This window comes from Pseudorasbora parva, chromosome 18 (genome assembly GCF_024679245.1).
Source record: "Pseudorasbora parva isolate DD20220531a chromosome 18, ASM2467924v1, whole genome shotgun sequence".
Taxonomy (NCBI): Eukaryota; Metazoa; Chordata; class Actinopteri; order Cypriniformes; family Gobionidae; genus Pseudorasbora; species Pseudorasbora parva.
This window is the reverse complement of record NC_090189.1, coordinates 41747189-41761226: the sequence shown is the minus strand read 5'-3', so window position 1 is coordinate 41761226 and position 14038 is coordinate 41747189. Positions and strand designations below refer to the sequence as shown.

General features: G+C 38.0%; 1 protein-coding gene across 1 annotated transcript in view; it reads left to right on the top strand.

Moving 5' to 3' along the window:
• rapgef6 (Rap guanine nucleotide exchange factor (GEF) 6) overlaps positions 1 to 14038 on the top strand; it is a 192353-nt gene that overhangs the window by 138893 nt on the left and 39422 nt on the right. The window contains exons 13-16 of the mRNA XM_067423107.1: positions 3079 to 3186; positions 6013 to 6216; positions 6306 to 6414; positions 8002 to 8245. Coding sequence (XP_067279208.1) covers positions 3079 to 3186; positions 6013 to 6216; positions 6306 to 6414; positions 8002 to 8245 — 665 coding nt within the window. The remainder of the gene's footprint in view (positions 1 to 3078; positions 3187 to 6012; positions 6217 to 6305; positions 6415 to 8001; positions 8246 to 14038) is intronic.

Genomic DNA, 14038 nt, shown 5'->3' with positions numbered 1-14038 from the left:
TGTGTGTGTGGGTGTGGGTGTGGGTGTGGGGGTGGGGGTGTGGGTGGGTGTGGGTGTGGGTGTGGGTGTGGGTGTGGGTGGGTGTGTGCGCGCATGTTACGACCTGCTCGTTACAAGTCGCAACATAAAAGGGGACAACAAATAAAAACAAACAGAAGTCTAGGGATAACAAAGAAACAAATAAACTTATAACAGAACATATACACTCACCTAAAGGATTATTATTCACCTTCAGAACTGCCTTAATTCTCCGTGGCATTGATTCAACAAGCTGCTGAAGGCATTCTTTAGAAATGTTGGCCCATATTGATAGGAGAGCATCTTGCAGTTGATGGAGATTTGTGGGATGCACATCCAGGGCACGAAGCTCCCGTTCCACCACATCCCAAAGATGCTCTATTGGGTTGAGATCTGGTGACTGTGGCGGCCATTTTAGTACAGTGATCTCCAATTTAAACCAATTTGAAATGATTTGAGCTTTGTGACATGGTGCATTATCCTGCTGGAAGTAGCCATCAGAGGATGGGGACATGGTGGTCATAAAGGGATGGACATGGTCAGAAACAATGCTCAGGTCGGCCGTGGCATTTAAACGATGCCCAATTGGCACTAAGGGCCCTAAAGTGTGCCAAGAAAACATCCCCCACACCATTACACCACCACCACCAGCCTGCACAGTGGGAACAAGGCATGATGGATCCATGTTCTCATTCTGTTTACGCCAAACTCTGACTCTACCATCTGAATGTCTCAACAGAAATCGAGACTCATCAGACCAGGCAACATTTTTCCAGTCTTCACCTGTCTGATTTTGGTGAGCTTGTGCAAATTGTCGCCTCTTTTTCCTATTTGTAGTGGAGATGAGTGGTACCCGGTGGGGTCTTCTGCTGTTGTAGCCCATCCGCCTCAAGGTTGTGCGTGTTGTGGCTTCACAAATGCTTTGCTGCACACCTCGGTTGTAACGAGTGGTTATTTCAGTCAAAGTTGCTCTTCTATCAGCTTGAATCAGTCGGCCCATTCTCCTCTGACCTCGAGCATCAACAAGGCATTTTCTCCCACAGGACTGCCGCATACTGGATGCTCTTCCCTTTTCACACCATTCTTTGTAAACCCTAGAAATGGTTGTGTGTGAAAATCCCAGTAACTGAGCAGATTGTGAAATACTCAGACCGGCCCGTCTGGCACCAACAACCATGCCATGCTCAAAATGGCTTAAATCACCTTTCTTTCCCATTCTGACATTCAGTTTGTAGTTCAGGAGATTGTCTTGACCAGGACCACAGCCCTAAATGCAGTGAAGCAACTGCCATGTGATTGGTTGATTAGATAATTGCATTAATAAGAAATTGAACAGGTGTTCCTAATAATCCTTTAGCTGAGTGTGTATATTAATTATATTAGCCTATACAGGGTAATATAGTGAATATTTAGGGTAATATAGTGAATATATAGGCTAATATATACAGTCATCAGTCACGTCACATTGAACTAAACGTGTAAAATAAGCTGTTAACTGTAAGGCTGTGTGTCCACCAAAGCGTTTTTTCACGCTGCTGGCTGGCGTTTTCAATTTTTTTCAATGAGAGCGTCGCGTTTTTAGAACGCCTGGAGCGCACCGAGGCGCTGAGCGAGTATTTCACGCTCAGCGTTTTTATCTGGTCGCCGAGAGTTGAAGAATGTTCAACTTTGAGTAAAACGCAGCGCTCATCACTGTCACTCTTCAATCAGCCGTCCAATCACAGTGGAGGAGGGGCGGGACAAACACAACACAGACCAACTGCCACATTCTGCGTGTCGTCATCAGATGAAAACAAGCAATAATAACGGAACAAAATGATTTAAAACAAATGCCAGAGCAAATACTTTACATTGGATCTGCAGTTTTATATAGAATCAATACGGAAACAAACTACCTGTGAAATTAAAAAATACTTCCACGGATTTTCCGTATCAAAACAAGCAAAGAGTCTCAACTGAGGAGAAAAAACGCTGCCTGCCAAAACGCTCTCAAGCGCTCACAGCGAGGAGTTTTCAGCTGGCTAAAAACGCTTTGGTGGACACACGGCCTTAAAGATTGCATTTAGTACACACGTGCACCACACCGGAGTCCTGTACCGAAACGCTTCAGTACGAATATTACATCCCTAATACATATGTAATATGTGAATATATGAATAATCTATGATTTTTACCTTTAGAGCATTTTTTTCTTACCTGATTAAATGTAGCCTATATAATGAATTATTGCAAATTATTACATTTAATCAGCAATTAAATTCTAATAATAAGACACAATAGAGCAAATTAAATCAGTATCATCACAACTCATGTTTGCAGTGCAGAGGAAACACAGACGCTCATCTGAAGTGGATTTATATCCTTTACACACAGAGGACATGAATGAGTTTAACCTGCTGTTACACATGCAGACTACATAATATGCTGATGTGTTAAACTTAAAATGTTGATACATGAAATTATTTTAATAATACAATTGAAAAGCTGCGTTAAATGTGAAACTAAAACCACCAGTAGGTGTCGCTGTTAATGAGTGAGTCATTGAGTCATTAATCAGCCGAATAGACTGATTCATTCAGTAACAAAACACCTCTTTGTGTAATTGCTTTGATATATCATATGGTATAAATATAGCCTACAAGACAAACACTCAGTAAAGGGGCATGTTTACTCCATAATACAGTAAATCAGGAAGTGACGGGTCTTTCTTTACTAACATTCAATTTAGGAATCCAAAGCTGTTAATCTAGTCCATAAACCAAAGTTCTCGATCTTGTCTTTAGCACCATTTGCACACACACGATTTATCGCAGGCGCATAATCAACACATTATTATATGTATAGCGCATCATTTTTTCATTTCAGGGCAATGGCGATTATTATATTTTATATATATATATATATATATATATATATATATATATATATATATATATATATATATATATATATATATATATATATTCTGATTCCGATGTTGTGCCGATAATATTGTGCATACTCATTTATTACTGTTGTTTTTGTAGTAAATAATGGTTTAAATGTTTTGGGATCTTGCAGGTGACGAGAATCGTGTTGTTGTGGGTGAACAATCATTTTAATGATTTTGAAGGCGATCCAGTGATGACTCAGTTCCTGGAGGACTTTGAGAAGCTACTGGATTTCTCGGTGAGTGTCGATGCCAGGCAAAAGTTTAGGCGAAACAGGTTCACTAAAACAGGATGCTTATGGTCATGGACAACATGGACATATCAGGGAATCCTATCCTTCATATTGGGAAGCCCTTGTGAAAGGTTTTGAATGACCCCTGTTATGCTCACTTACAGCAGGGCTCCAGACTGGGACCAAATGGTGGCATTTTGGGACCTTTTTTCCAGCTGGTGCGACTAAATTTAGTTAGCGGTCGCACTGGTGCACCATCACGTGCCCAACTGATAAGAGCGGACATTTCTGTTACACATGAGAAGCTTCAAATTGCAAACGAAACCAAAGCAGAACGGAACTACGCGCTGGAGATTCAGTGAGAAAGAGTTTGAATTCACCACAGAATTAATAACATCACCACTGCCAGATCTAGTGGGAAATCTCTGTTATAAACAGATATCAGATATACACAGATATCAGATCAGACAGAGCTGACGTGGAGACCAGGAGAAACCGGTGGTGCATGAGTCCACAAATCACCAACATGTAGAAACGTAATGTAGTAGCACCACATGGTACTGGGGAAAAAATAGTCAGATGTTTTTTTTTTTTTTTACATTATTCATCTCAGGGTTCAACTTTTTAATAGTGAAACTCAAGCACTTTTCAAGAGCTTAACAATTTTTCCATCACTTCAACGCTCTAAATATGATCAAATCTTAAACTGAAAGTTTAAAGGTGGGGCAAGTCTTATTTCAAATCCGTTTTAGAAAAAGGACACGGACCGAGTGGAATAACAAACTTGTAGCCAATCAGCAGTAAGGGGCGTGTCTACTATTGATGGTGAGAAGAGCGCTCGCTCTCGCTCTGTGCACGTCATTATTCAAAACACACCGAGTCACACATGACAGACATTAGCAGAGAACTAGCCTAATATATGCTGCTTGACTAAGTCGTGTGTCATGTTCACTTGTTAGTCCATTTGAGATCGTATTGTGCCTCACTTCAGCGATGATAAAGACCCGTTCATTTCCACACCGTATGGAGCATCTAAATCTCATCACTGTGTGCGTCAAGCATCAGCTCACACAATGTCTCCGACAAGTAAGATACTATACTCCTAATATATGTTTGCTGACTCTTTTCATGATCGCTATAACCCTTATCTAGTCATAATTGTAATATGTCGTTAGCTGGACTGTCATGCTCGTGTACTATCGAGTTGTTCATGAGAACGGTTTGTGTTTTTGTGATAGAAGGTATGACTTTTTCATTGAATATTCAACCTGGGTTAGATATACACAGATTCTGCCATAGCCGTTGATGCCTCTGGGTTACGTATGTGTGGGGCGGCGCTATCAAAATAGGGGCGAGACCCTTTTGGGGGTAGGGGCGTGTTTGTTTTGGTGATTTGAAATACCAACAACGGTTACCAGATAGCACTTACCCCAGCTTTAAAGGTGTTGGCCACTAATAACAATTTATTTTAAAAAGACATGAAATGCCCACTATAACCAGTAGATTGTGGCAGAGCAGCACTTACTAGCAGAGCATGTGAGCGAAGCGAAGTGGTGTGACGCTCAGCTCAATATATCGCTCTATATGCGGCGCGCTCCACTCAATCACTCACGGCCCAAGCCAGCGCTCCACTCATGAACCGCTCACGCTCCTCTGTAAAACCACGCTCGCTCAAATCCCGCTCCGACGTGAAACTAGACATTTAAAATAAGATATTTGTTTCATATGTATGTTTAAATATTATAATATTATTTTTTATATTTTTTAAAAAAAGTGAACAGCATCAGTATAGGACACACAAGATGCTAAATATGTTGTAAGATCATATGGATCAGAAAAGAGAAGATCATATGGAGAAGATCAGTGGATCAGAAAATATTTATAATAAAATATATATATTTATAAAATATTTTATAACCAATTCTTTAAGTTTTGTTTTGTAGAAAGCCTTTCTTTAAAGTGAATTTCGTTTTGTATAAATTGTATCTTAATTTTGCTCCATGTTTTATCGACCAATTGTCTAGATTTAATTAATAAAATGCTAATATAGCAGACAAAATAATCACGGTGCTAATCATGGACTAGAGTGCATCTAATAAATGAACTGAAACTCTAGAAATATGTCTGTAGAAAGCTTGAAATGACTACTTTTAAACGAAACAAGTCAAAATGAAAAGAAATAGTAGCTATCTGTTGGCTATTACCTGCTTTTCTCTCTTGGTGCGTCCACTACAGCGGAGATGGCCAGTCAGCTTCGTCTGCTTCATCTTTGCAGAGGGTAATGAAAAAAAAAATCTAGTTTATTAATAAACAAGTAAATTGTCTGCTTTCTAGTTCTGACATATTCATAATTATTACTTTTGTTTTTCTTTGTGGCAATTTTTATGCCTGCGCTTGAGTGCTATATTAAAGTAATTAAATTAGTCTAATATGTGTAATGTATAATTATTCGTCAACTAATGGCTTAAATGAACAACAACTCCGTTCCGCTCACATGCTCTGCTTACTAGACATATTTCCTTATAAAATAAAGTTTTAGCACATTACTGTTGTTAATAAAAGATAATTTTATCTGCAAGTTAAGCTCAGTGCTTCGTTGTTAAATTCCCAATGAACAAACATGTAATATTATCAGTAACTGCACTTATTAACAAAACTATAGTAATTTTATGATTAATTTAACTTCTCCAGCGCTACCAAATCAGGTCCCACTTCTCTCAAGCGTGAGTCTGGAGCCCTGCACATGTTCATGGTTTTGTTCAGGAGGCCGACTGGAATAGAATGATTGGATGGATGTTTCTTGAATTTGTCTTTCATTGGATTGTCTCTCAGAAAATGAAGGGTCACCTGCGTCTGCTGAACATTGCATGTGCTGCTAAGGCCAAATGTCGCCAGATTACGCTGCAGAAGCAGTCCAGAGAGTCTCCGTTGTTCTTCACGGTTCAGGGCGGCAGCGAGCGAGGCTTCGGCATCTTCGTCGAAAGTGTGGCGGAGGCCAGTAAAGCAGCAGAAGCTGGGCTCAAGCGCGGAGATCAGGTACCGATTAGAGGAACACGTTCTGCTCAGAAACAACACCTGCCATATTAATATTTCCACATTAACACATTGTGCTCGTCTGTCCTCAGATCTTGGAGATCAATGGGCAGAACTTTGAGAACATCTCGTACACCAAAGCCATGGATATCCTAAGGAACAACACGCACTTATCTCTTACTGTGAAGACCAACATCTTTGGTATGTCACTGTACACATAGTGTTAGTGAGGCATGGGTTGGAAGGTCGCACTCCCCTACAGCTCCCACAAAATCAATGAAAAATTGACATTTTGAATAATTATATCTGCATAAAGAACACATAAACTCATTCCATTCCAATATTTAAATCTCTTAATAGAACAAAACCAAACGATATTTAAATCTCTTAATAGAACAAAACCAACCGATATTTAAATCTCTTAACAGAACAAAACCAACCAATATTTAAATCTCTTAACAGAACAAAACCAACCGATATTTAAATCTCTTAACAGAACAAAACCAACCGATATTTAAATCTCTTAACAGAACAAAACCAACCGATATTTAAATCTCTTAACAGAACAAAACCAAACGATATTTAAATCTCTTAATAGAACAAAACCAACCGATATTTAAATCTCTTAACAGAACAAAACCAACTGACATTTAAATCTTTAACAGAACAAAACCAACCGATATTTAAATCTTTAACAGAATAAAGCCAACCGATATTTAAATCTCTTAACAGAACAAAACCAACCGATATTTAAATCTCTTAACAGAACAAAACCAACCGATATTTAAATCTCTTAACAGAACAAAACCAACCGATATTTAAATCTCTTAACAGAACAAAACCAACCGATATTTAAATCTCTTAACAGATTAAAACCAACCAATATTTAAATCTCTTAACAGAACAAAACCAACCGATATTTAAATCTCTTAACAGAACAAAACCAACCGATATTTAAATCTCTTAACAGAACAAAACCAAACGATATTTAAATCTCTTAACAGAACAAAACCAACCGATATTTAAATCTTTAACAGAACAAAACCAACCGATATTTAAATCTCTTAACAGAACAAAACCAACCGATATTTAAATCTCTTAACAGAACAAAACCAACCGATATTTAAATCTCTTAACAGAATAAAACCAACCGATATTTAAATCTCTTAACAGAACAAAACCAACCGATATTTAAATCTTTAACAGAACAAAACCAACCGATATTTAAATCTCTTAACAGAACAAAACCAACCGATATTTAAATCTCTTAACAGAACAAAACCAACCGATATTTAAATCTCTTAACAGAATAAAGCCAACCGATATTTAAGTCTCTTAACTAACAGAACAAAACCAACCGATATTTAAATCTCTTAACAGAACAAAGCCAACCGATATTTAAATCTCTTAACAGAACAAAACCAACCGATATTTAAATCTCTTAACAGATCAAAGCCAACCGATATTTAAATCTCTTAACAGAACAAAGCCAACCGATATTTAAATCTCTTATTGTCTCGATCGCTCGATCATGTGCTAGAGTCACTGTAGCACTAATATTTATGTGCTAGTATCACTCTAAATACAATATAAATAGATATAAATACACAGGATCACTAATTTCATCATTATTTATAAAATGTTATCTCCGAGCACTAAAACTTGCTCTATGGTAAAGCATTATAGACATAACAGAATGTCTTTCTCTAAAGCTGCTTTTAAATGATGTGTATTGTGAAAAGAGCAAAACAAATACATTTGACTTGACTTGATTTTGCCTTGTTACAGTTTTCAAAGAGCTTCAAAGCCGCGTGAAGCACGAGAAGAAGAACGGCGGTCCTCACCTCCCTAAGATTCAGGAGAGGAAGAGCAACCGTTTCTCCATCCCGGATCTGCCTGGAGACATGGAGTTTCCATCGGACAGCAAGAGCCGCAAGAAGATGAAGGCCAACACGGTGTCCGGAGGACGCAACAAGATCCGCAAGATGCTGGAGAAGACCCGATTCAGCATCCTTCCCCCAAAACCCTTCAGGTATAGACCATAGACTGTAAAGAAATATGGACGTTGTGTCCACTACGTCACTTATAGGATTCCGATAAGCCGTTCTGAAGCTTAAAGTAGGGGCGAGCTGGCCGTCGCCATCTTGCTAGCGAGTCATCGCGAGTCACTCCCGGATAACAGAAAATGGGCAAAGAGGTGGGCTATGGGTGGAGCTTAGGTGACACAATGACTATAGACGGCGGATAAATGGCTATCCACCTGTCACTCAAAGTAACCACGCCCTTAATTATGCAGAACAGTCATCATGAAGTTTAAAATTAGCCGTATAGGCCAAAACCACAATTTGTCCCAGGCTGTAGTAATGTTTTTTTCTGCTGTAAAGTTGGGAATTTTAACATGAGGCTCAATGAGATTCTGCTCCTTTTGGAGCCTGCCCCTAGTGGTGAGTTGAGGAATTGCAGTTTACATTACTTCCGTATTGGTTTCAAGAAAGATCGCGGGAGGAGCCGCTTGGTAAAGACACGCTCCTGTGTGGATTAGGGTAAAGGCTCTTCCTCATGTGTTTCTGGATCGTTATAACAAGAATTGTTATATATTTGGACTGCAAACAAGAAAAAAATACTAAATAAGAAGAGCATTTTTGCAGTGTGCTGTAATATGTCCAGATGTTTGTTATTATTATGTATTTAGATAACTTCAGACAGGTGTATTTGAGTTAAACTCTACAGCACAGTGGCCCTCCCGAGGCAGGGCAAGACACCCGTGTATTATATTGTTGTTTTCTCATTGTGGTGAGAGAAAGTGTGCTCAAGTGTCATGAAAATTACACCATGTCCTAACCAGGCGAGATAAGATTCCATCGACAAGCACTTTGCCTGTCCACATCAGACACGACAAAATCAATCACAGATCCCGTCCCATCCGAAGATACTTCTTTCTCTCGCTGTGAGTGCACCGCTTACACTCAAAAAAATAGATAAGCACATCATCAAATGATTAAAACCAAACCATTTTATAATACGCGTTACGTTGTGAAAGTGCGGACTCAGAGGAAGACCGTCAGGGTTTAGAGTGCTATTTGGGACAGGGCCATTGATGTTAAGTTCAATAAAGTTACAGGACAAAACTTCTGATAACATGGAAAAGACATTGTTAGGAGTTAACAGTTTATGACCCAAGACCAGTAGTAAGAAATGTAGACCGAGAGTCAGGAGTGCAGTCAATTAAAGTAAAATGTACTGAAGGATATTTTGCAGTTTCATCAGCAGAAGCCAGCTTCAAGTCTCAGAAAGAGTCCGTGGGCTGCGCTCCCTCTCTCACCGTCTCGGACATACAATTGTCCAACAGTTATACTGTCTCCAAGGTCTATCCGCGTCATTACTGCAAGGTGGATGATTCTGATTAGCTCAGAGAAAATGAACAGTCATGGTAAATTTACACACATTGAGCCTCATTCATGAAACTTTTGTAAATATATGAGCAAAATCGTAATTTGCTCGTAAAATGGACCTTTCCGAAAACTCTAAAGCGCTTCCACCAAAACGCTTTTTTTTTTTGCTAGCTAAAAAACACCTGGAGCTCTTCTGAAAACGGCCAGCTGGTGGCGCTCGTTTTGCAAATGCAGCGTTTTTTCAGCTGAGATACTTTAGGTGCTATGAGACAGAATATCCATGGCAGTAATGTGTCACTAGTATCTAATTTTGAAGAATATTACTGAATATAAAAATGCAGTAAAAAGCAGTATTAGCTTCTCCATTACTGTTGTTCAGTCGGTGTACAAGTCGGATGATTTGTCGGTGTAGTTTTTGTCCCACCTCTCCTCCACTGTGATTGGATGGCCTGGTAAAAGTGACTGGTAAAAATTGGTAGGCCTGCCCTACATTGTGCATTAAAATGCACTGTCATCAGTTTGCCTAAATTAGAACACAGAGCGCTCAGATGTTTTACGCACCATTCACACACCATAGGGAGCAGGTGTACATTTCTTTTGTACCAACTAACATTTCGAAAATACGAACATATTCGCGAATCGGAAAATTTCCAAAACGATTTACATATAAATGTGTATTTCATGAATGAGGCCCATTGTCAGTAAATCAGATGCGCGTGTCCATAGATCACATGTTGACGCTTTCACCCCTGAGTTAGGCCCGTAGTGACCTTCCAGATCTGGAGCAGGCGTCGCTTAACCAGAACAACAAGTCCACCCATCTCTTAGGATGTCCATTCTCAACACTGATCTGTAACACAGAATGCTGCGCACACACACAGATACACACGCTCTCTGAGGTTGGAGCTGATTGAGCTCCAGTTCTAACCCAAAACACACTCATAACGTGCTTTCTCTCAGTGAGGGGACACACAATAGTACAGGCAATATTCATCTTGACTCTTTAGTGTTTCAGCAAAAGGAAATATAAAATATAACAAATTAAATGATAGACAAATCCATATTTCATATCTGGAGGCCGGGTAAGTGAGCAAACACTGTTACTGCGCTCCTGTCATGTTAGGGGTGTGTGATACCTCCAAAATCCACACACACAACACCATGTTTCTATCAAGTGTTTAGGTACACACACACATCTCTAGAACAGAGGCTCAGTCACTCCTCAGAGACCAAACACACACTTTAGAAAACAAGACACAATCAGGGGTTCTCTTGATTAAATAAAACCATAACTGGAAAGAATAATTAAAAATAATAATAATAAAGGAGGATAAATATTGATTAAGGCTTTGATTATTAATTTTAATTAGGAAATTTACATGTATATTGAAGTGGCGGTGTATTTCAGAATCCAGTCTTTCAACGGCATGTCGTTTAGGATTAGGGATGCACCATATATCGGCAACATATGGTTATCGGCCGATAGATGATCAAAATGTTCATATCGGTGCATCCCTAGTTAGGACACTGTAGTGTCACAGAGCAAACAATCGGACTGTCCTAAAATGGCCTTCGTGTTGTTCATGCACACTGTGTGTTATCTGTTGATGTTGGGGTGAGTGTTAGCCCAGTTAGCGTGTGTGTGTGTGTGTGTGTGTGTGTGTGTGTGTGTGTGTGTGTACTTGTCTACCTATCTAACAGGGGACCTTGGCGTCGTTACACACTCACCAACAGGGGACCTCTGAGCCAAGAGGGGACATTTTTCAAGTCCCCTGTTGGTCATGCATTAAATCATGTGAAAATGAAGTAAAACACTAAAGAAATGCTCTGGTGATTTTTTAAATGGTTGACCAAGTAGGGACCTACAAGTGTGTGTGTTTAAATCATGTTAAAATCAAGAAAAAACACTCTGGTGAATTTTTAAAAATTTTGACCAAGAGGGGACCTAAGAGTGTGTGAGTGTTTAAGGCCATGCTCAGCAGCTCCCCTGTAGGCTGGAGCAGGAACTGTAATAGCCCTTAAACACACGTCGTTCACACACACACACACACACACTCCTCTATTGTTTGAATGGCCTGCTGTCCTCTGACTCTAGAGCTGCTGTTTAACAGGCTGCTTACTAAAGGAACAAACCATATAGATTATATCTCTTTACTAAATACCCTGACTAGTTTCAAACATTGCATTACTTTAAAATTAAATACTACAGGATCCAAGAAAAAACGATTAAAAAATCTAAACAACCAGGATGTTATTAGAAATACATCTGCCATCAAAATGTGTCTTCAGTTTCTACAAATAAATATTGTAAATACCATCCATCATGGCCGTGGACAGACCGTAAAACTTTATTAAATTATTAAGTTATCTCATTCAATGCTTTTGTAAATATTTTTGTATATTATATATATATATATATATATATATATATATATATATATATATATATATATATATATATATATATATATATATATATAACATTTATATATATATATATATATATATATATATATATATATATATATATATATATATATATATAACATTTATATATATATAATATAAGTATATATATATATATAACATTTTAATGACAGTAGCCTATATTTATTGAAAAATAATGCATTATTTTATTTATCAAAAAAAAAGGTACGGTAAATGGGACAAACTTTGCATCTAAAGTTCTTTTAAACAAGTGTTAACATAGACATTATTAAAAACATTTTATTTTAGCCAAGTATTTGTAAAAAAAAATGTGTGACTTTTGGCCCATGTAAAAGGCCCATCTTACCACCTTATACATTTATTTATAGTTTTTTAAACTAACCAAAGTTTGATTTATTTATGATTTACAAAATGATTCAGGGTCCCCTGTTAGATAGTAAATTACAACGCCGGTGTGTTTGCTGTGACATTTCTTATCATCATAAACACACTTTAAAGATTTAGAGTTTTTACAGCAATAACTGAGTTTAAAGGGTTAAATCAAGCAGAAATAGCTCTCTAATGTATTAATTGCAGGTCATTATTGAATAGTGATTGCGTTACACACACACTGACTCAGGTCCCCTGTTAGATAGTAAATCACGACGCCTGTGTGTTTGCTATGACATTTCGTGCTGTCATAAACACACTGCAAAGATTTAGAGTTTTTACAGCAATACCTGAATTTAAAGGGTTAAATCAAGCAGAAATAGCTCTCTAATGTATTAATCGCAGGTCATTATTGAATAGTGATTACGTTACACACACACTGACTCAGGTCCCCTGTTAGATAGTAAATCACGACGCCTGTGTGTTTGCTGTGACATTTCTTATCATCATAAACACACTTTAAAGATTTAGAGTTTTTACAGCAATACCTGAGTTTAAAGGGTTAAATCAAGCAGAAATAGCTCTCTAATGTATTAATTGCAGGTCATTATTGAATAGTGACTACGTTACACACACACATTGACTCAGGTCCCCTGTTAGATAGTAAATCACGACGCCTGTGTGTTTGCTGTGACATTTCTTATCATCACAAACACACTGCAAAGATTTAGAGTTTTTACAGCAATACCTGAGTTTAAAGGGTTAAATCAAGCAGAAATAGCTCTCTAATGTATTAATCGCAGGTCATTATTGAATAGTGATTACGTTACACACACACACTGACTCAGGTCCCCTGTTAGATAGTAAATCACGACGCATGTGTGTTTGCTGTGACATTTCTTATCATCATAAACACGCTTTAAAGATTTAGAGTTTTTACAGCAATAACTGAGTTTAAAGGGTTAAATCAAGCAGAAATAGCTCTCTAATGTATTAAATGCAGGTCATTATTGAATAGTGAGTACGTTACACACACACTGACTCAGGTCCCCTGTTAGATAGTAAATCACGACGCCTGTGTGTTTGCTGTGACATTTCTTATCATCATAAACACACTGCAAAGATTTAGAGTTTTTACAGCAATACCTGAGTTTAAAGGGTTAAATCAAGCAGAAATAGCTCTCTAATGTATTAAATGCAGGTCATTATTGAATAGTGAATATGTAACACACACACTGACTCAGGTCCCCTGTTAGATAGTAAATCACGACGCATGTGTGTTTGCTGTGACATTTCTTATCATCATAAACACACTTTTAAGATTTAGAGTTTTTACAGCAATAACTGAGTTTAAAGGGTTAAATCAAGCAGAAATAGCTCTCTAATGTATTAACCGCAGGTCATTATTGAATAGTGATTACGTTACACACACACTGACTCAGGTCCCCTGTTAGATAGTAAATCACGACGCCTGTGTGTTTGCTGTGACATTTCTTATCATCACAAACACACTGCAAAGATTTAGAGTTTTTACAGCAATACCTGAGTTTAAAGGGTTAAATCAAGCAGAAATAGCTCTCTAATGTATTAACCGCAGGTCATTATTGAATAGTGAT